The 23,236-nt window shown below is 37.1% G+C and overlaps 1 protein-coding gene across 1 annotated transcript in view; it reads right to left on the bottom strand.

Moving 5' to 3' along the window:
• Positions 1–23,236, bottom strand: part of SRPK1 (SRSF protein kinase 1) — a 67,994-nt gene that overhangs the window by 9,625 nt on the left and 35,133 nt on the right. The window contains 7 exon segments of the mRNA XM_020886448.2: positions 2,182–2,289; positions 12,463–12,563; positions 13,333–13,752; positions 14,129–14,342; positions 14,763–14,788; positions 16,294–16,459; positions 17,619–17,725. Of these exon segments, the coding sequence (XP_020742107.1) occupies positions 2,182–2,289; positions 12,463–12,563; positions 13,333–13,752; positions 14,129–14,342; positions 14,763–14,788; positions 16,294–16,459; positions 17,619–17,725 (1,142 nt within the window).

Below are 23,236 nucleotides of genomic sequence, written 5' to 3'. Positions count from 1 at the left end.
TTCCCTTCTTATAACTGTGCTTCTAACTTCGTAGAATCAATCACTAAAGTGGTAGGCAATCTCACAACTTGCCTTTTTACTTCTCAGAAAGGGTCGTAATCTTTCCATCAATTAATTGCACTGGATGAAGGAGGATCCATGTCTCCAGGACACTTCTGATATTCCAAGATTTATTTTTATTCTCTGAGCTTGGTGATATTTAAAGCAATATTTCTACGTCTATTAGCAAACGAGAGAAATTTGGGATAATAAATGGGGCTAAAGTTTTCATGATACTGTCTCAAGTCAGTTAAGTGCTTTCTTTTCCTTGGTCAACAAAATTCCTGTATGTGAGCTGGTCCAAGAGGGGCCTAGGTTAACCACCCCCTCTTTCATTTTTTTGGCCTTACTTCTTAAGCCTGACATTGTAAATACTATCTTAAACAGCAAGCAGGACTTACTGCCCTCAACTAAACTATTAAAAACTGCATCAGAGTAAACCAAAGGCCACCTACAAACTAGCTATATTTTGTATGGGGGGATCTCTATCAGTTATTTCCTCTACCAAATCAAATCCCTCAATACAAAGCTTTAAAGTATGGCAAGAAAGAAGCTTTTTTCCCAATGTTTTTTCATCTTGTGTACACAATACCAAGCTATCTTCATTTCAGGTAGCCCTCCTGATTAAAAGACCACTGATGTGTCAAAACAAAATAACTGAAATTATAGTTTAATATGTTTCTGGTTTAGTTGACTTATTTGATGGCCTACAAATATTTATTAAGTACTATTGTATACTAATGAATTTGTTTGATCTTGTTCTTGTTTCCTGGGAGGGCGCCTCTAAACTCTTGGGATTTCCAAGTCATAAAAGTGACTCTTATTCATGGTGGGCCCCTTAGGACCACACTTCAGTTTATACTAATGAGGTGACTCATAGTGGGCCCTTAGACACAGTTTCAAGAGGGGGGATGGACATGCCCCCAGGGTGGGTAAGACCAACTGTACAATCAGAAGGTTGAGGTGTTGAACTGAGTGTTGTCATAACTGACCTCCTAATCTCCTGGAAGGATAAGGGGGCTAGAGACTGTAATGAAATCTCAATAAAAACTGGGCACTCAAAGCTTGGGTGAACTTCCCTGGTTGGTGACACACATTGATTTGTCACGATAGGTATTCTAAGGACACAGAAGCTTCTTCATCTCTGGTACCCTCTCAGGCCTCAATATATGCATATTTTCATTTGGGTGGTCCTGATTTATATCCTTTATATCAGAACTGTAATATTTTAGCACTTTCTTGAGTTCTGTGAGTGATTCTAGGAAATTACTTAATCTAAAAGGATAGTGGAAACCCCCAATTCGTAGCCAGATGGTCAGGAGTGTAGGTGGCCTGAGGACCCCAGAGCTTGCAGCTGGTGTCTGAAGTGAGAATAGTCTTGTGGAAAACTATGCCTTTAATCTGTGAAGTCTGTGATGACTCTGGGTAGTGAGCATTAGAAATGCACTGTAAGCACCCACTCAAAAGGTCTCAGGCCCTGAACCAGACATTTAACTACACATAATAACAGACATGGCTCCTGCCAGTACGGCACTTACAACAAGTAGGAGAGAAAAAAGTAAAACACACAATCACAAATCGAAGAGTACCTCCATTTCAGGAAATTATATTTATGTTCCAACATGAGGCTATTTGTGGGAAGTCATTTAATATCAACTAATCTGATCACCTGAGTAGCTGCTTGACAAGGACAAAGCAGCAACTTAAGAATCTATGGATGACTGAGCTTCAGTCATCTTGTGAGACGCAAAGATGTCTGAAGAACTGCTGAATGTATAGAACTGTGTAGAATAAATCAATTTCCAGGGTTTTCCCTATCTGATAATAGAGCTGAAAGAGCAAGGGGTACCTGTAACCTGCAAAAGCAATACCACTTCTGAGCAGTTGTTTTTAACGCCCACCCCCAGCCCCCATCTGTAATAAGAAACATTTGGTTCCTTCACCTAACAGGAATTGGGCAGGAACTGAATGGAATGCCATATGTTTATACCCAAGGTTTTGAATTCAGACATCTCCAGACATGGGATTTAGAGTGCCAGTGGTAAGTCAGAAAAAAATTCCTTTCCTATTTGTTAATTTGCTGGTCTACTGAAATTAGCAAATTACCACATAACAAGTTAAAGTCAACAGGAAAAACATTACCATGCATGCTGTGCTCCAAATGTCAGCAGGGGTATTATAGCCAGATCCTATCAAAACTTCCAAGGAGCGATACTGCCTTGTTTGAATATCTTCGGTGAAATGTTTGTGCTGAGTAAATGAAGGAAACAGTATTTTAAAATTCATTTATTCTAAAAAGTAACAAGTCATGATTGCTTAATAACAGAGATTAAGATAAATTCACCAAAGTTTTCCCTAAACCAAAGTTCTCATGTAGCTCATTTCTTAAGTATCATTTTCATGCTATTAGCTTCAAATAGCACTTTTCTTTACGTGCCATCTGCTCCAAATTATTTCTGAAAACATGAGCCTGAACTTATATATAGATACACAGGTTAGGCAATAACAAATTGTTTTTTAAAAAAATGGAAAACTATTATCCCAAACAAAAGTTAAGTTGTTCGTTTGTGTAAAATAATTTGCATTTCAACATATAAATGCTACCAATTTAGGTTCCATTCAAACTTTTCCTTGCTGTGTGCTCATGAGAAATTGAAAGATGTAGGTTTCAAGTTTTAAGAGCCTTACAAACACTGCCCATAAATAGGCTTCTTGCCTTCGGTCTCCTCCTGCTCCCTCACCCCTCCGAAAATAACAAAATATTGATCTTGGGGACCATGTTAACCACTATGGGGATGCAACGGTTTCTTTAACACATATATGGGGAAAAAAGGGAAAACATCTAAAAATAAAGAAAAAGGGGAACAGCCATTTGTGAACAGCGGAATTTAGGCAGAGTAAGCTTCAGGCAGAAAACCATCACTGAGGGGAGCTCCAAAGGGTACTGGACTTAAGTTTGACCAAAAGTACTTCAGGTAGAGGGAACATCACAAAGGCATGGAAAGACATTGGCAAAAGCCAAACACAGCTAACTGCTAGGGTGAAGAGTTCAGATTTCATCTGGCAACAAGAGAATACCATTGTATGTTAGGAAACAAGAGAGTGTCCTGTAAGAATACTGACAGGATCTCTGAGAACACCATTCCAGTAATCTTCTGGTTTGTGGCCAGATTTAGGCTTAGTAATGAACATCTGAACAATGGCTGTGAAAACAGGAGACAGAAGAGTAAAAACCAAGGACATTCACAGGGAGAATAAGCACAATTTAAAAATTCAATGGCTAGAAGCGGGAGACAGGAGGAAGAGTCAAAAGGAACTCTGTGGTAGAGGCTGTCAACAAAAATAGGGGTGGAAAGACTCAGAGAGGGCAGTGGTTTTACAGGAAAACAATGGGTTCAGATACTGAGTTTGAAGTGGAAATGTACTACAGGTGATACACTTAGAAAAATGGACATGCTCTTTTCAAGGGAGCCATCTTTACTCATGGTGCCTTACTACTGCCTTACAACTTACTGCCTACTGACTCTGTAAATGGTAAATGAGGTCAAGAATCAACAAAAGAAGTTGAACTGGAAACATATACATCCACTTATTCCTGAAACTTCGCGTCTGTAGAGAATCCAGTGTTAAATTTTTAAAGAATAAACTGACAGGGACTTCCCTGTAGGTTGTGGTTAAGTCATGTGCTCCCAATGCAGGGGGCCTGGTCAGGGAGCTAGATCCCACATGCTGCAACTAAGACCTGGCACATTCAAATAAATAAATACATTTAAATAAAGAAAGAAAGAATAAACTGACAAAGACAAAGAATGGCAAAGAAGTCACAGCAATACAATTTAGGAGCTGGAAAGCAGAGAGATCATTGTTAAATGTCTTACTGGATACAAGGAAGCTGAATAATAAGCCACTAGTGAATGCTGAGAAGCACGGTGATAAATACCACAGTACTCCTCCTCCCAAGGATAAGGAGTTAGAGGTATCAGGTATTTCTGGAAGTAGGTGGGGAAGTGGGACTGGACAAATGAACACTGCGTTAGAACACCTTTTACCCTCAGAACACGGGCATGATGCAGTAAAAACAGCCCTTCCCTGACCCGATACAGAGGTTTTGTCTGGAGCAGGTAAAACAGTTCCTGGAGGATGCTCGGCATGGTTGAGGGGAGAGGACTATTCTGAATACAGGGCAATTAAGTGACTATATGTAATTGTATGCTGAACACCCAGTTTTCCAGCTTAACTGTTTTCAAAACACTAATAGTCAGGCATTTATTCTCTGGGTAAGAGATCTGAGGAAGACTTAAGTTTTCTGTGGGAAATATGACCAATCCAAGACCTTGACATCTGAGGATGAAATGAAAACAGCTCAGATCATTTTATAGTGAATAATTCAACAAGATCCACCAGGCACAAAGCTTCTAAACAGCTTTCTGGCACTCCATTCAAATGGTCAGTCAGTCTTTTGTTTAATGACCCTAAACAAAGAAGGCAAGAAAGACACCATATAAAGAAGAAAATGAAAACATAATATCCTCTCAGAGATAATCATGGAACCAAGGAACTCTTAGAAAGTAAGAATATAATAAGAGAAATAAGAAAATATAAGGCTTAAAAGCACAAGCTGAGAAATCTCCTGGAAAAGGAAGTGCTAGAAAATAGAAGAGATATGTAAGAAAATTAAAGAAACTGAATAAAATCTAACATTTGAATAATGAGGTACCAGAGTTATAAAAGAAAAGAATTAAAGAGAAAAAAAATCAAGAAACAAAACCAAAGAACCAGAGTTTCAATACTGACAGCACACCCTGGGTTTCTTAGCTAATGGATGAAAACAGACGTCATGAGGCACATGGCTGTTAAATGATCCCACAGACTTCCTCAGTGGAAAAGCCTTCATACAAAGGTCCAAAAATCAGAATGACTCCAGTCTTTTAGCAGCAATGACAGGAAACTAGAAAAAAATGAAGCTATGACATTCTGAGGGAAAATGATTTTCATCCCAGAATTTTACATGCAGTCAACTGAGTGTAAAAACAGAATAAAGACATTATTAGATGTGCAAGGATGCCCACTCCTCTAGGAAGCCACTAAAAGTTGTATATATTTCAAACAAAAACCATGATGGAGTAAACCAAGAAAGATCAGAGAGACACAAACGGGATATACAGAGAGAATTAACAATAATCTCGAGGATGACTATGAAAGGAAATCCCAAACTGCAGTGATGCAGCAGGCCCACAGGGTAACCAAAGAGATGAACACAGATTAGAGGACAACAAGTTCTAGGATAGAGCTCTTTAGGAAGAAAAAGCTGACCAACACCCAAGGTATCCATGTGTATTAAAGTGTACGTATTCAAAGCACTGGGTCAAAGTATGGGGTGGAATGTTTTTTATCATTTGATAAAAGTTAAAAACAAAACAACTAAGTAAATGAAACAACAGTGTTAGGCAAAAAGGGAAAAGGAATCCTAACACAATATATACTTAGTTCAGCTGAGGATAGCATTAGAGTCCCAATAATATAGACATGAAATTATTTAGCCCAAAGTCGTATTAAATTGACGAGATAGGGAATAGGTGTAGTGGCAGATAAGTCCTATTGGAAAGCAGGAAGAAATAGCTAAAACTGAAAAGAACTGGAAGCAATACACCTAAGTTATTTATTAACAATAATGAAGGTAAATACCATTATGCAGCGAGTGAAAAACTGGCAAAGGAAGGGCATGGATTTTTGAGCTAAAATCTATATAAGTGATCCTAAGCTATATATATATGTGCATAAGTGATGAGCAAAAGTATAATATTTTAAAAAACCAAGCTCTTTGAAAACAATATAAAATTCCATTACAGAATACCAGATGCTGCTGTGCTTAAGAGACCAACAAGATGTGAGATCAGACCAGGATCCAGCAGGACAAGGCACCTATGTCTAGATTACCACTGTCCCAGTGCCCAGGTCAAAGATGTGCCCACACATTTGTTTAAAAGCAAACATATGAAAAGAATGTAAAGTCATTTTAGCATAGAGACTCATTAAAAAAAGAAATGCATGTGACAACTAAAGAAAAAAGAGATTAATTCTGTTGTAGAAAAATGACAGGAAAGACTGTAATCAAATAAAGCAGAGTATGCCAAGCGCATAACACAGCCATGACGGAAGGTGTTCCAAACACAGAGGCATTCATTTCAATGTATGACAAAAACCACTGCAATGTTGTAAAGTAATTAGCCTCCAACTAATAAATATAAATGGAAAAAAAAAAAAACAAACAAAGACAGAGGCAAAGGAGCTTGAAATGACGTGAGCAGAAAACTGACAAACATTTGAAGTTTATACCACATGATTTTTGTTACAGAGTCAATGTTTTCCTCTATAATTGTTTTAAATACTTAACAAGCACCTCCTATGTACGAGGTACTGTTCCGAGCACTAAGATACAGCAATGAATGAAAAAAATCTCTGCTGTGATGGAACATACATTATAGCGAAAGGGATATTAAACAAATATATAGAATCAGATTGGGTTAAGTGCCGAGGACAAAGAAAACTGAGGGGAGAGGGAGAGGGGAAAAAAAAGAAAATACGCAAGTGATTATAAAAGGTGCATGGGTGTGAAGAGTAGTGGTTTATGTTAGGTGTTCAGGGAAAGATCCCCCTGGGAAGATGACATCTGAACAGGAACCTGAAGAAAATCTACTCTTTTTGAAACAGTGGATTATACACATTATCTTGGGAAGAGAATTCCAAGTTAAAGATAAATTCCACTCTAAGAGAAAACTAAGAAACTAAGTTTTTTGCTTGGTGTGGTGGTATGCGGGCCACAGTAAGGACTTTCTATTCATTCTAAAGGAAGCCACCACAAAGTTTTGAGAATATCTGACATGCATTTAAAAGGATCACTCTGATAGTTGAGTTGAGAACAGTCTGTAAGACGCAAGGACAAGGAAGAGACATGAAGAGCCACTGTAGTCACGCAGGCAGAACATGGTGGCCGGGTGAAATACTTCCAATCACCTAAAAAGCTTTTCCATATTCCTACCAGTCAGTGCTAAGTACTGACTTCATGTTTTCTAAAATGTTACCACAACATTCTGGAATCAATACTGAAACTGAGATCCTACTTGGTTATGAAACATTAGATATAGGATATCATGTGGAATAGGGAATTTGAAATATAAAAATAAACAGATCTTAATCATAAATAGATGTTGAATTTTGTCAAAGGCTTTTTCTGCATCTATTGAGATAATCATATGGTTTTTATCTTTCAATTTGTTAATGTGGTGTATTACATTGATTGATTTGCAGATATTAAAGAATCCTTGCATTCCTGGGATAAAGCCCACTTGGTCATGGTGTATGATTTTTTTAATATGTTGTTAGATTCTGTTTGCTAGAATTTTGTTAAGGATTTTTGCATCTATGTTCATCAGTGATATTGGCCTGTAGTTTTCTTTTTTTGTAGCATCTTTGTCTGGTTTTGGAATTAGGGTGATGGTGGCCTCATAGAATGAGTTTGGAAGTTTACCTTCTCCTGCAATTTTCTGGAAGAGTTTGAGTAAGATAGGTGTTAGCTCTTCCCTAAATTTTTGGTAGAATTCAGCTGTGAAGCCATCTGGTCCTGGGCTTTTGTTTGCTGGAAGATTTCTGATTACAGTTTCGATTTCCTTGCTTGTGATGGGTTTGTTAAGATCTTCTATTTCTTCCTGGTTCAGTTTTGAAAAGTTATACTTCTCTAAGAACTTGTCCATTTCTTCCAAGTTGTCCATTTTATTGGCACAGAGCTGCTGGTAGTAGTCTCTTATGATCCTTTGTATTTCAGTGTTGTCTGTTGTGATCTCTCCATTTTTGTTTCTAGTTTTGTTAATTTGGTTCTTCTCCCTTTGTTTCTTAATGAATCTTGCTAATGGTTTGTCATTTTTTCAAAAAACCAGCTTTTAGCTTTGTTGATTTTTGCTATGGTCTCTTTAGTTTCTTTTGCATTTATTTCTGCCCTAATTTTTAAGATTTCTTTCCTTCTACTAACCCTAGGGTTCTTCATTTCTTCCTTCTCTAGTTGCTTTAGGTGTTGAGTTAGGTTATTTTTTTTACTTTTTTCTTGTTTCTTGAGGTAGGCCTGTAATGCTATGAATCTTCCCCTTAGCACTGCTTTTACAGTGTCCCATAGGTTTTGGGTTGTTGTGTTTTCATTTTCATTCATTTCTATGCATATTTTGATTTCTTTTTTGATTTCTTCTATGATTTGTTGGTTATTCAGAAGCGTGTTGTTTAGCCTCCATATGTTTGAATTTTTAATAATTTTTTTCCTGTAATTGAGATCTAATCTTACTGTACTGTGGTCAGAAAAGATGACTGGAATGATTTCAGTTTTTTTGAATTTACCAAGACTAGATTTATGGCCCAGGATGTGATCTATTCTGGAGAAGGTTCTGTGTGCACTTGAGAAAAAGGTGAAGCTGATTGTTTTGGGGTGAAACGTCCTATAGATGTCAATTAGGTCTAGCTGGTCCATTGTGTCCTTTAAAGTTTGTGTTTCCTTGTTCATTTTCTGTTTAGTTGATCTATCCATAGTTGTGTGTGGGGTATTAAAGTCTCCTACTATTATTGTGTTACTATTAATTTCCTCTTTCATACTCGTTAGCGTTTGCCTTACATATTGCGGTGCTCCTATGTTGGGTGCATATATATTTATAATTGTTATATCTTCTTCTTGGATTGATCCTTTGATCATTATGTAGTGTCCATCTTTGTCTCTTTTCACAGCCTTTATTTGAAAGTCTATTTTATCTGATATGAGTATTGCGACTCCTGCTTTCTTTTGGTCTCTGTTTGCGAGGAATATTTTTTTCCAGCCCTTCACTTTTAGTCTGTATGTGTCCCTTGTTTTGAGGTGGGTCTCTTGTAGACAGCATATATAGGGGTCTTGCTTTTGTATCCATTCAGCCAGCCTTTGTCTTTTGGCTGGGGCATTCAACCCATTTACATTTAAGGTAATTATTGATAGGTATGGTCCCATTGCCATTTATTTTGTTGTTTGGGGTTCACGTTTATACCACCTTTCTGTGTTTCCTGTCTAGAGAAGATCCTTTAGTATTTGTTGAAGAGCTGGTTGGGTGGTGCTGAATTCTCTCAGCTTTTGCTTGTCTGTAAAGCTTTTGAGGATTAAAACTCTCCAGAAAGCAGGAACAGAAGGAACATACCTCAACATAATAAAAGCTATATATGAAAAACCCACAGCAAGCATCACCCTCAATGGTGAAAAATTGAAAGCATCTCCCCTGAAATCAGGAACAAGACAAGGGTGCCCACTCTCACCACTACTATTCAACATGGTTTTGGAAGTGTTGGCCACAGCAATCAGGGCAGAAAAAGAAGTAAAAGGAATCCAGATACGAAAAGAAGAAGTGAAACTCTCTCTGTTTGCAGATGACATGATCCTCTACATAGAAAACCCTAAAGACTCTACCAGAAAATTACTAGAGCTAATCAATGAATACAGTAAAGTTGCAGGATATAAAATTAACACACAGAAATCTCTTGCATTCATATACACTAACAATGAGAAAACAGAAAGAGAAATTAAGGAAACAATACCATTCACCACTGCAACAAAAAGAATAAAATACTTAGGAGTATATCTACCTAAAGAAACAAAAGACCTATACATAGAAAACTATAAAACACTGATGAAAGAAATCAAAGAGGACACAAACAGATGGAGAAATATACCGTGTTCATGGATTGGAAGAATCAATATTGTCAAAATGGCTATACTACCCAAAGCAATCTATAGATTCAATGCAATCCCTATCAAACTACCAACGGTATTTTTCACAGAACTAGAACAAATAATTTCACAATTTGTATGGAAATACAAAAAACCTCGAATAGCCAAAGTAACCTTGAGAAAGAAGAATGCAACTGGAGGAATCAACCTGCCTGACTTCAGACTATACTACAAAGCCACAGTCAGCAAGACAGTATGGTACTGGCACAAAGACAGAAATACAGATCAATGGAACAGAATAGAAAGCCCAGAGATAAATCCACGAACCCATGGTCACCTTATCTTTGACAAAGGAGGCAAGAATATACAATGGAAAAAAGACAACCTCTTTAACAAGTGGTGCTGGGAAAACTGGTCAACCACTTGTAAAAGAATGAAACTGGAACACTTTCTAACACCATACACAAAAATAAACTCAAAATGGATTAAAGATCTAAATGTAAGACCAGAAACTATCAAACTCCTAGAGGAGAACATAGGCAAAACACTCTCCGACATAAATCACAGCAGGATCCTCTATGACCCACATCCCAGAATTTTAGAAACAAAAGCAAAAATAAACAAATGGGACCTAATGAAACTTAAATGCTTTTGCACAACAAAGGAAACTATAAGCATGGTGAAAAGACAGCCCTCAGATTGGGAGAAAATAATAGCAAACGAAGCAACAGACAAAGGATTAATCTCAAAAATATACAAACAACTCCTCCAGCTCAACGCCAGATAAATAAATGACCCAATCAAAAAATGGGCCAAAGAACTAAACAGACATTTCTCCAAGGAAGACATACAGATGGCAAAAAAACACATGAAAAGATGCTCAACATCACTCATTATCAGAGAAATGCAAATCAAAACCACAATGAGGTACCATTACACTGCCAGTCAGGATGACTGCTATCCAAAAGTCTACAAGCAATAAATGCTGGAGAGGGTGTGGAGAAAAGGGAACCCTCTTACACTGTTGGTGGGAATGCAAATTAGTACAGCCACTATGGAAAACAGTGTGGAGATTTCTTAAAAAGCTGGAAATAGAACTGCCATATGATCTAGCAATCCCACTTCTGGGCATACACACTGAGGAAACCAGATCTGAAAGAGACACGTGCACCCCAATGTTCATCGCAGCAGTTCATCGAAGTTTATAATAGCCAGGACATGGAAGCAACCTAGATGCCCATCAGCAGACGAATGGATGAAGAAGCTATGGTACATATACACCATGGAATATTACTCAGCCATTAAAAAGAATTCATTTGAATCAGTTCTAATGAGATGGATGAAACTGGAGTCCATTATACAGAGCAAAGTAAGCCAGAAAGATAAAGACCATTACAGTATACTAACACATATATATGGAATTTAGAAAGATGGTAACGAGAACCCTATATACAAAACAGAAAAAGAGACTCAGATGTATAGAACAGACTTGTAAACTCTGGGAGAAGGCGAGGGTGGGATGTTTCAAGAGAACAGCATCGAAACATGTATATTATCTAGGGTGAAACAGATCACCAGCCCAGGTTGGGTGCATGAGACAAGTGCTAGGGCCTGGTGCACTGGGAAGACCCAGAGGGATCGGGTGGAGAGGAAGGTGGGAGAGGGGACCGGGATGGGGAATACATGTAAATCCATGGCTAATTCATTTCAATGTATGACAAAAACCACTACAATACTGTAAAGTAATTAGCCTCCAACTAATAAAAATAAATGGAAAAAAATTAAAAAAAAAAAAAAAAAAAAACAAAACAGATCTAAAAAAAAATAAACAAACAGATCTATTAAAGTGGATTTCACCTCAATAGTCTCCAGCATCCCTGTTTACAAAGCATATATATGGCTCTGTTTTTTTTTTTTCTATACATCTGAGTCTCTTTTTCTGTTTTGCATACAGGGTTATCTTTACCATCTTTCTAAATTCCATATATATGTGTTAGTAAGGCATATATATGGCTCTTTGAATAGTCCTGTTTATGTGCAAATCTTTGTATTGGAGATTTTTAAAAAGATATTCATTAAAAATAATATAAAAAGCACTTTTAACTTGGTAAACAAAAGTATTAATAAGACACTATATATCAAAAACCCCCTTTTAAAAAAGCACTCAACTTCTGACTTAGCAATTTCACGTCTAGGGCATGTTCTAGGTCAACTGCAGAAGACTCATGAGCAAAGATGCTCATCACAAAGAACTACCAAGAATATGTGAGGGTTATAGTATATTAGCAAGTATCACATAAAACTGAATTTGATATAAATCTGCGGTTGACAAAAGTGTCCAAAATATGTTAAATGAATTAAAAGGTTACAATTAATAAGTTGGTTAGATGCTGATTTAAAAAACAGAAGGGAAAGTCTGAATGTGGGCACTTAGACTATAAAAGTCAATGAGGATACAGATAAAACCGCTAAGAGTGGATATCACTGAATGTCGGTGACAGGTGCCTTGTGTAGGGGCAGGAGGGGACTGTTTCAGCATACCATCCCCTCTACCCATGCAAAGGTTAAGAGAAAATTAAAATGCTCACTGGCAACCTAGGTTCAGAACTGCAGATGCTTTCTTCTTTTAGCACAACGAAGTCCAAATTCTTATTTATCCCCAGTCACTTCGAAACACTGAGACAAGCTTAACTTACCACCCAACAGGCATTTCCAAGATCAGCAATCTTCACTTGGAGCTTTTCTGCATTTTTTGGCTCAAGGGGGTTAACAAGAAAATTTCCAGCAGTGGATTTTCCTATAGACAACAGGTATCATCAATAAGACTGTTCAATGAACAGAGAAATATCCAAAGGTTAATAAAACTGTGAGGTAACATACCCAGGCCCCCAACTGGCCACCTATTAATACATTTTATAAGACTGAAAACAAGTAAAAGCAACACCTCGAGTTTCCAGAAATAAAACCTCTGCCTTCAAAGCGACAAGTAAAAATGCTGTGTACTCACTATATGACCAATAAAGATCAAACTGAACTACACATCTATACATTGAAGGTAACTTGGACACCTGCTGTAAAGCTGTATTTATGACAACAATGGTACTTTTATTTTATTTTATTTTTTTGGGTACTTTTATTTTAGAAACTCATGAAAAAATTTTTTCTATGTGGTAATTTAAAAAAAATTGTATAGTTGATTTACAACATACTAGTTTCAGGTATACAACATAGCAACTCAGCATTTTTATAGATTATACTCCATTTAAAGTCACAAATAATGCTGTTTTTCCCTGTATTGTACAATGTATCCCTATTAGCCTATCTATTTTATTATACATAGTAGCTTGTTCTTCTCAGTCCCCTACCTCCATCTTTCCTTTCCCCTTCTCTCTCTTCTCATTTGTATCCACCTGTCTGTTCTCTATACCTGCAAGTCTATTTCTGTTCTGGTAAATTTGTTTAATTTTTAGGTTCCACATGTAAGTGACAACACACATTATTTGTCTTGTCTGATGTATTAGAAACTCATGAATATCTCATGTAGGGAAGGAGTAATGGGAAACTACCTTTGTTGTCTAGTGGTCCATTATGTTCTTGCTCTTGTTCATCTTCACAGGGTATCTCTGCCCGAATGCTTTCTTGAAGTTGGCTAATGTCCTGTTCACTGAATGATTGGTCTACATTTGACGAAGACTGGCACATCATGGTATCAGACACCTCAGAGGTTACAGGTGTACAAGAGTCTGTTTCTTGAGATGTGCTGCTGTCTCCATTTTGGGAACTTAGTAAACTAGGTTCCTGCTTCAAATTTTGGATATCACAGTCGTTAGCATTACGTAGATCCTCTTTAAGCCTCAACGTTTCTTTATTACTGTTCTCAGTATAATTAATGATTTCAATTACGCCATTGCAATTAATTTCTGCTGCACCACCCTCTATACCACGTCCTGTAAGTGTCTGATCCTGGTGAATGGTACGTGACTCTTCTAAGGAACAAACAGACAAAAAGGATGTACATGTATGCATATGCATGAAAGAGCAAAAAAAAAATCTCTCCATAAGATTAAAACATTTCCAGAACTTATACAGAGTAACATAAAAACATGACTGCGTATCGAAAGCCTATTCATAGAAGGACAAAGATCTTCTAATTCTTACCCAATTGCTAAAAATGTCTATGCAGCATTTCCTGAGAAAACTTAGAAATTACATTTGAATATTACCTCCCTAACATTTATGAGAAGTTCTGTATTCTTACTGTGTAAGGACACCCCCAAGAGATGCTGTGTACGCATGAAACCACATTATATAACAATGATAAATTAAAGTTTGATAAAGTAATTTGTGATGCTCTATTTATACCAAGTTTTTCTTGGGTCATTTTATTAGGTGGGTTCTCTTTCAAGGGTCTTTCAACAGGCCTCTCTGATTCTTCTTGCTGGTTTGGTCTTTTTTGCCCGGGGCCCGACTCTTTCTCCATTTCCTCAATCTCCTGCATTCGCTTCTCTAGTAATTCTGCCTGCCGCTTCTGCTTCTTCTTCAATTTCTTCTTCTTATTCTTTGACATTTTGTCAGCCTGGGTGGAGATTACAAACAGATAAAGCCTTCAGGTGGCTGATCCATTACCCCCAGTTGGAGATAACTATTAATTTTAATAACTTCCTAATTAAATTCCACTCTTTCCCTAACATAACACTTGAGTTTTTCATTAACTAAAAAAAGGCAGATACTCTTATGAAACCAAATTACAACAAAATACACAACAAATCTTGGTCCTCAGAACAGTCTGTGGGGCTGGTTCACTCTCATACATGCTCAAATTTATGGAAGCCTCACCAGTACAAACATTCACAGGAATTTATTGGAGAAAATTACAGAAGTGCAGGAACATTTTTTCTTTGTTTTCCAAACTCTAAATAAACTGTGATCCATAACAGAAGAACCCCTGCCCATTGCCCGTAGAGCAGAATTAAGTGTAGAAACACCTTATACTTACTGGTTTAGGTTGGGGTGCAGTACTGACTGAAAAGAAAATAAAACCAAGTCAGAATCTTGGCATTCAGCAGGCAATATAAACTAAGACACCCTACCAGAATGAAGTCTTTTTGTACAGTTTGTTAAGCAATTGTTAGAAACATTAAAAAAATAACATTTAAAGAACAATGCACAGAAAAGTTGACACATTTAAAATAAATTTAAATAAACTCTTCTCCAGACAGCATCAGAATATGCAAAGAATCAAGTTGCCGTTTCTGATTTATACTATTGTTTGGTCGCTGTTGTGTTTGACTCTTTTGTGACCCCATGGACTGCAGTCCACCGGGTTCCTCTGTCCATGGGATTTCCCAGGCAAGAATATTGGGGTGGGTTGCCATTTCCTTCTCCAGTAGATCTTCCCAACCCAGAGACTGAACTTGCCTCTCCTTCACTGGCAGGCGGATTCTTCACCACTGATCCACCAGGGTAGCCCAATTTACACTATTAACGTTGCTAAAATCCCCTTCCCATGTAGTGCTTAGAATGGAAAATGATAGGCAACAACCGTCTCATCTCTCACCCAAGACTAGTTCTCCTTGGCACTTGTCAGTTTTAAAAGTAGTATCAACAGTTACAGTAATTACATAGTATGTTACAGATATTAGTTTAGTTTTTAGCTGGAAGGTAGACTCTTCAGTCTTCCTTAAAAAAAATAATTTTTTAAAAATTGTGGTAAAATAAACTCATAAAATTTCCTTTTTAACTATTGTTATGCATACAGTTCAGCAGTGTTCATTTCACATAGTTGCACAACATTTCTAGGACTTTTTCATTTTGCAAAAATGAAAACTCTATGCCCACTTAACAGCTGCCCCTTGCCCCTGTGGAGGTATTCTTTTTTTTAAAGGAGTCTATGGACAACTGATCCTTCACCTTGAGGATCAAGAGAGTTCCTCAAATATAATTATTAAAATTAAAATCTGTACCACAAACAGAAAAAAATATCAATCGTAATCATAGTAGCCACCATTTATTTTACACATAATACTGTGTGGCATACTACTAATTGCTTCATGTGAAATTTAATCCCAGTAAGTTATGCATGAGGAAAAATGCAATCAAATCCCTTGCCCAAGGTCATTAACCAATGAAGCAAGAATTCAAAACAGGTATGTCCACTCCAGTGCTCAAACCCATACTTTTAACAGCAACGCTATCATGCTGCCGCACAAGGATGATTCACATAGGTCAGCATATATAAACATCAAAAAAAAAAAAGGACCGTCAAATCACAAGAGAAAACATTTTAACACGAATCAGCAATAATACACAACATCTTTGAACCTAAAAGGTACATTATTCTTCCCCTATGGAAATAATACTCAATATAAAAAAGTCTTTTGAAGGCTGAAACTATTTCTTACATGAGTACTTACTGTACCTTACTATTAAGTGAATTAGTGGTGCTTTACTTAACTGCCAGGTAATAGAATACAAACAGGAACTTCTCTTAACTTCTAATGAAAACCAAGTCCCCAAAGAAAATACACCTGCAGATCCAGAAGGTGGAGGAGCTCCAGAGCGCTGCCATTCTGTTGCTTCTGCAGCCAGCCTCCGGATGTATTGTTCATTCACTGACAACAGGATGTTTTCTGGTTTAATGTCAGTGTGGATGATACGGCACTTGGTGTGCAAATAATCCAGACCCTGTAACACCTGAATGGGAACAGAGCAGTAGACTTGCAAACACTGAATACAAGTCTACCTGGAGAAGAAAAAACTATAATACAACATTGTGAAAAATAAAGATATAAAAATGATATGGTAGTTTGCTACAGAGAAGAATGCTTTTTCTTTTTTTTAAAGAACTTCCCCAGAAAGATTAATTTTAAACTATAAACAAAGGCAAGAGTTCATTTGCAATGAAATGTTCTTCCAAGTTTTACAGAGCTAATTCTATGTGAAGATATTCTTTAAGTACATTATAGAGACTGAGAATAAATGGCTGACATGTCCTTTAACTACTGAAATGTAGGCGACGATGAAAGAGATTTAGGTATGTTTAAATTTAAATTTCCTTATTGAAGAACTGAGGTCTTGTGCTTCCCAGTTTGGCGCTCTGTCCAACAAAACACATTATTTAAACAAACTGCTTGCCATTGAAATATTACTACTTTCCTGATGATAAAACTCTTTTACTGTATATTGAAAGCTGTTTATAATATGAAAAAAATGCTCATGAATAATGTTATATAAAGAGCTGGTAGTAATTTGACAAAGTATTCTCTATAATATATAATCCATTTTTTGCAACCAGAACTTCTAGATAAGGGTCCAAAATTCTAAAATCAGGCATTAAATACAGTTCCCCATCTAATAATTATTACAGAAGATGAACGGGGCGGGGAGGGGGGGGGGAGGTTGTGGTAAAACATTTAAAAACAAACACAATAAACCCTAGAGGCTGAATAAACAATTTCAGCAATTTAAAAAACTTAAGTTTTAGGGAGGGGGGATCGGGAAGAGGAACACATGTAAATCCATGGCTGATTCATGTTAATGTATGGCAAAAACCACTACAATATTGTAAAGTAATTAGCCTCCAACTAATAAAAATAAATGGGAAAAAAAATTTTTTTAATTTAAAAAAAGATAAAAAAAAATAAAAAACTTAGTTTTAGAAGTAAAAATTCTATTGGAAATAGGAAACTCCAGACACTTTAAGAAACTAAAAAAAATTACCACATGCAAACTATTATGTATAAAATAAATAAGTTACAAGGATACTGTACAACACAGGGAATATACCAAATATTTTATAATAACTATAAATGGAGTACAACCTTTAAAAAGTAGAAAATAGTAGGATACATACTTGCTGAATAATTTTTTTGACACAAGGCAGAGGAAGCCCTTGATAATTGGACTTGATGATCCACTTGAGTAGATGATGCCCCAGAACTTCAAATACCATGCAGATATCTAGGAGTTTGTTAAGAAGGAAAACGGAGACAGAAGAAAAGGGCAAGACAAGCTGTGCTCCACCCCAAGGAAATTATTATTGTATTCTTTCAGTATAAAAAGTTACAGTGCTTTACTTGAAAAAAAATCTAGCTGTCAATATTCTGAAATTTCAAAGGTTAATTAATATGTTTTGTCACTGAAAATACCCCAAATATGGAAAACTTGGGGGGATGGTTTATCAATAAAACTATGCATCTAAACAGTGATAAAAATAAGAGCAAAATATGTACATAAAGCTAGTGAAAGCACTAGATTTAAGGTGCTGATTAGCTTCTTCCCTTATGTCAAAATTAATGTCCAGGGTAACAACTCCAACTCTCCTAGTATCAGAGCAAGGAAAAATAAATTCTGCTTTAGCTACAGAAAACAATATACCAGAACAACCTAAAAAATGTAAATGTCAACATTTTTAAACAACAAGAAGCCGACTTGCTTCATTCTCTGTAGTGCACACACTAACCTTGATGCTACTGACACCACGTGTTCTCTTCATGTATGAACACCCAAAACCACATTTCCTGACGGAACGACTCTGTGGCCTGTAGTGCCAGGGCCAGGGCACTGCAGGGATTTTAGTAGGAAGATTTCTTTCTGTATTTTCAACAGAAGTTTCTATAAAAATTAGGAAGTCAAGATATTTGTATGTAATAATGATCCAGTGTTTTAAAACTGACTTCTGTTTTAAGTAAGATTCTCCACTAAAGGAAAACCTGGACTCCTTGGAAAGGCCAAATCCAGGGCCTTCTGGCAACCTGGAATACCTTGCTGGTGCCAACAGTAAGGGAACACATCAAGAGGAGATAGGAACCAGCTTGAAGAAACCACGGGCCAAAGTTCAGGACATTTTGCAAAGTGAAGTTATGAATTCGCTTAAACTAAAAACAGAATGAATCCAAACAAGATACTAAAATAAGGGTGTGTTCGGGGCAGAAAAATGTCTTCTTTAGAGAAAAAGTCAATTAATAAATACATAATGTATGACAGAAATAAAAGTTACCATTTTATAATCACTACAGTAATAACTGAACTGATTCAGGTAAGAATCAATGAATACTAAAACTACTGATAAAGACTGCAGGGGAGAAAGAATTCTCATGGAGTTACCGTATCACCCCATAGACTGCTTACTAATTATAAAAGGAAAAAGGTACTTTAAAACAGGGAAATCCAGAAGACTTTGCCTTAACCAAGTGATCAAACATATTATCACCAATGGTAAGCAAAGATTCATATCATGTACCCTCTGATGTAATACAATGAGAAAAAATGTAGCATACCTGACAAAAATGATTACAATGAACTTAATCATGAGCAAACAATCAGGCAAATCCAAATTAAGGAACAATACAACTGGCCTGGATTCTTTGAGGTCAGTAGCGGGGTGGTGGTGGTGAATGCATGAAAGAAACTGTTCTCAATTAAAGATTTAAAAAATGGATATGTTCAGTTCAGTCGCTCAGTCATGTCCGACTCTTTGCGACTCCATAAACCGCAGCACACCAGGCCTCCCTGTCCATCACCAACTCCCGGAGTTTACCCAAACTCATGTCCATTGACTACCTTAGAAAATACAATCAAAATTAAAGCGAGATATCATTTCAAACTCACCAGAATGACTAAATTAAAAAGATTAGGGTTTCTTTGGTGGCTCAGTGGTAAAGAATCTGCCTGCCAATGCAGGAGACACGAGCTCAGTCCCTGGTCGAGGAAGATCCCACATGCTGTGGAGCAACTGAGCCTGAGCGTCACAACTATTCAGCCTGAAGTCTGCAGCCCGGGAACCATAAGGACTGAGGCCTGCATGCCCCAGAACTTGTTCTCCACAACTAGAGGCCACTGCAATGAGAAGCCTGCACACTGCAACAAAGAGGAGCCCCTGCTTGCCACCACCTACAGAAACACCTGTGGAGCAAAGAAGATCCAGCAGAGTAGGAAAAAAAAAGAAAAACCTATTTAAAAAAAATAAAAAAGACTAACACGATTAAATGTAGGTGAGGGTATGGAGCAACTGGAGCTCCCATGCTGCACTAACAAAAGTGTAAAATGGTACAACCGCTTTGGAAAACTGGTCGGTAATTTCTTAAGAGTTAAACATATGTCCAAGAACTTCTTTAGTCAAGATAGAGTAACAGGGACTGGGTTTACCCTCTCGCTTTAAGCAACAACAAAATCAAGCAAAATACATAAAGCAACAGATTTAACAACCCTGGATGTCAGGCAAAGAAGGCAGTTATCTCTGACAGATTACTGTCTTCTTATTGCCTTGAAACTTTGCAGGCAAATCTCTTTGAGTTAAACAGAACTGAATCCTGGGAGGTCAAGGCAGCAGCTATGGTTGGAGAGAGCTGTAGAGTCCTGAAGGTCTGCAATGCGGTCCGCCTCAAACACTCAGCAGAGCGGCAGTCAGCACAGGCACATGAGGAAGCTACTGGCGGCGGGGAAACCATCTGAAAGGCCTAGAGGGAACAGTGCCCAGCACCCCCACGGCGCCCCGACCAGGAAGACTAGAAAAATTCAGTTACAGGCGAGAAATAAATCCACACATATGTGATCAATTAACTTATAACAAAGGAGCCAAGAATATACAATGGGGACAGTAACTTCAATAAGTCATGCTGGGAAAACTGAACAGCCACCTGAAAAAGGATGAAACTAGACCGTTATCTTATAGTATATCCCAAAATCAACTCAAAATGTATTAAAGACCTGAACATAAGACCTGAAACAGTAAAACTGTTAAAAGAATACTCAGGTGGTAAGCTCCTTGACATTGGTCTTGGCGATAATTTGGATCTGACACCAAAAACAAAGTCAACAAAAACAAAATGAACAAGAACTATTTCTAACTAAAAATCCTCTGCAGAAAAAAAGGAAACAAAATGAAAATGAATAGGCCACCTATGGAATGGGAAAAAATACTTAAAAATAAAAAATCTGACAAGGAGTAATAAAAATTATAAAAAAAACTCACATGACTCAACAGGGGGAAAAGACCTCAGTCTGATTAAAACATGAACAAAGAATCTGAACACATTTTTCTGGAGAAGACATACAGATAGCCAACAGGTACATGAAAAAGAGTTCAACATCACTAATCACCAGGGAAATGCAAAACAAACAGCAAGACACAGAAGCGACCTGAGTGTCCAGTGATGGATGAACATGAAGAGAATGTGGCCTACATGCACAATGGGATATTCTCATTCAGCCGTAAGAAGGGAAGCCTGCCGTTTGGGACAACATGGATGCACCTTGAGGGTGTTAGCCAAATCAAAGATGACGACCATATGATCTCACTTACATGTGGAATCTAAGACCAAAGCAAGACAACAAACGCAGACACAGAAAACAGACGAGTGGCTGCCAAAGGTGGGAGGTGGGGGAACAGGTGATGGTGGTCACAAGGTACAAACTTCCGGTTATAAGATGAGTAAGTGCTGAGTGTGTAAGGTACAGGATGGTGACTGTACTTAATAATACAATACTGTATATTTGAGAATTGCTAAGAGAGTTCTCAACACAAGAAAAACGTGTAACTATGTGTGGTAATGGCTGTTAATTTACTATGGTAATCATTTTGCAATATATACATCTATTAAATCATTACACTATATACCAAAAACTAATACAACATTGTGTATCAATTATGAACAGAAAGTGAAAGTCACTTAGTCTTGTCGGTTCTGAAACCCCATGGACCATAGCCCACCAGGCTCCACTGTCCATGGGATTTTCCAGGCAAGAAACTGGAGTGGGTAGCCATTCCCTTCTCCCGACCTAGGGATCGAACCCAGGTCTCCTACGTTGCAGACAGATACTTTATCATATAAGCCACTGGGAAAGTCCAATTAAAAAAAAAAAAACCTGGAAAAATTCATAGTTATGGGGCATTAGGCAGAATATTTAGGAAGACCTTGCCTCAGTGGAAGGAATGATTAGTCTTAGCCATCTAACAAATCATAAAGGTAAAATCTGAAAAGGATCATACTGTTTCCTGACAATAACTGCATTGTAGAACAAAGCTCCAGATTTAAAGGAATGCAACATATCCAACAGCCAACAAGGTAAAAATCACAATGTCTCAATGAAAGACTACCAGGCAACAAAAATGCAGGAAAATGTATCTAAAAATTAGAATTATCAATCATTTAGAACTGATCCAGAACTGACCCACTTGTTAGAATTACCAGACAAGGAAATTAAACAGTCATAGCAGTATTCCATATGTTGAAGAGATACAAAAGATTTTAAAAAAGAGAGAGACCCAGAGAAGAGGTGGTGTATACATATTAATGGATTAGCCATAAAAACAATGAAACCGCAAGATTTTTTGTGAACAATTTATATACAAGAGTAAGTTGTTTTTTAAGTGTTAGGCACATTTCTTTTAGGAACTTAAAATGTTATGAGTTTTTTAAACATTCAATATTTTTAATTATAAGAAACATTTGTTACTAGAGCCAGTTATTCAGGTGTTCTAATTGGAGTATTGATTTTATTACCTCATATACCTCTAGAATGCCACATGTTCTGTTGGAGATAAAATTGCACAATAAATGTTAAGTTTCTGTTAAAAAAAATAAATAAATAAAATAAAATAAAATAAAATAGAAACAATGAAACCTTGCCATTTGTGACATAGATGAACCTAAAGGGTTTGCTTCTAAGTGAGATGAATGAGACAGAGAAAGACAAACATGGTACACTTTCACTTAATAATGTGAAATAACAGACAAAAACAGACGAACAAACACCAGAAAACAGTTACAGATAACAGAGAACAAACAGGTGGCTGCCAGAGGGAAGATGGTTGGAGGAGGAAAGAAACAGGTGAGACCGATTAATAACTACAAACTTCCAGTTGCAAAATAAGTGAGTCATGGGTGTGAAATGTACAGTGTGGAGAATATAGTCAACTTTTAACATCTCTGTATGATAAATATCACAGTGTGTGTGATAATTATCAAATTATATCTCAATAAAACTGGAAGAAAAACAGAGACCCAAATTGAACTTTTGAGATGAAAAGCAACAAGTGAGAGATGAAAAATACCATGGATGGGATAAATGGCAGATCAGGCACTTGCAGAATGAGATTAGTAAACCCAAAAGTACAGCAATAGAAACTATCCAAAATGCAACACAGAAAGAAAAAATAATCCAAACAAACCAACCCACAGACCCACAAGAGTAAGCTGTAAGGGCAACTTCCAAGTGACACAAAAAATGGGAGGGGAGGAAAAGAATGAAGGTACTTGCTCTTTGCAGAGGATTGACAAATCATAAAAGTGATGGCAGTAACCAACCCAGTAGCAAACTGGGTGCTGTGCTTAGATTCTGCCCCCCATTTCCCACTAAAAGGAATTAGGGCTTTGTAGATAAATGGCTGACGCCAGGTCTGGGACAACAAATATACAAAATGAGCCTGCAACATTTTGATGTGCCAAATAATAAAGGAACTGTTAAAAC

This window comes from Odocoileus virginianus, chromosome 27 (genome assembly GCF_023699985.2).
Source record: "Odocoileus virginianus isolate 20LAN1187 ecotype Illinois chromosome 27, Ovbor_1.2, whole genome shotgun sequence".
Classification (NCBI taxonomy): Eukaryota; Metazoa; Chordata; class Mammalia; order Artiodactyla; family Cervidae; genus Odocoileus; species Odocoileus virginianus.
The sequence above is the reverse complement of the archived record's forward strand: the minus strand, read 5'-3'. Positions and strand labels throughout refer to the sequence as shown.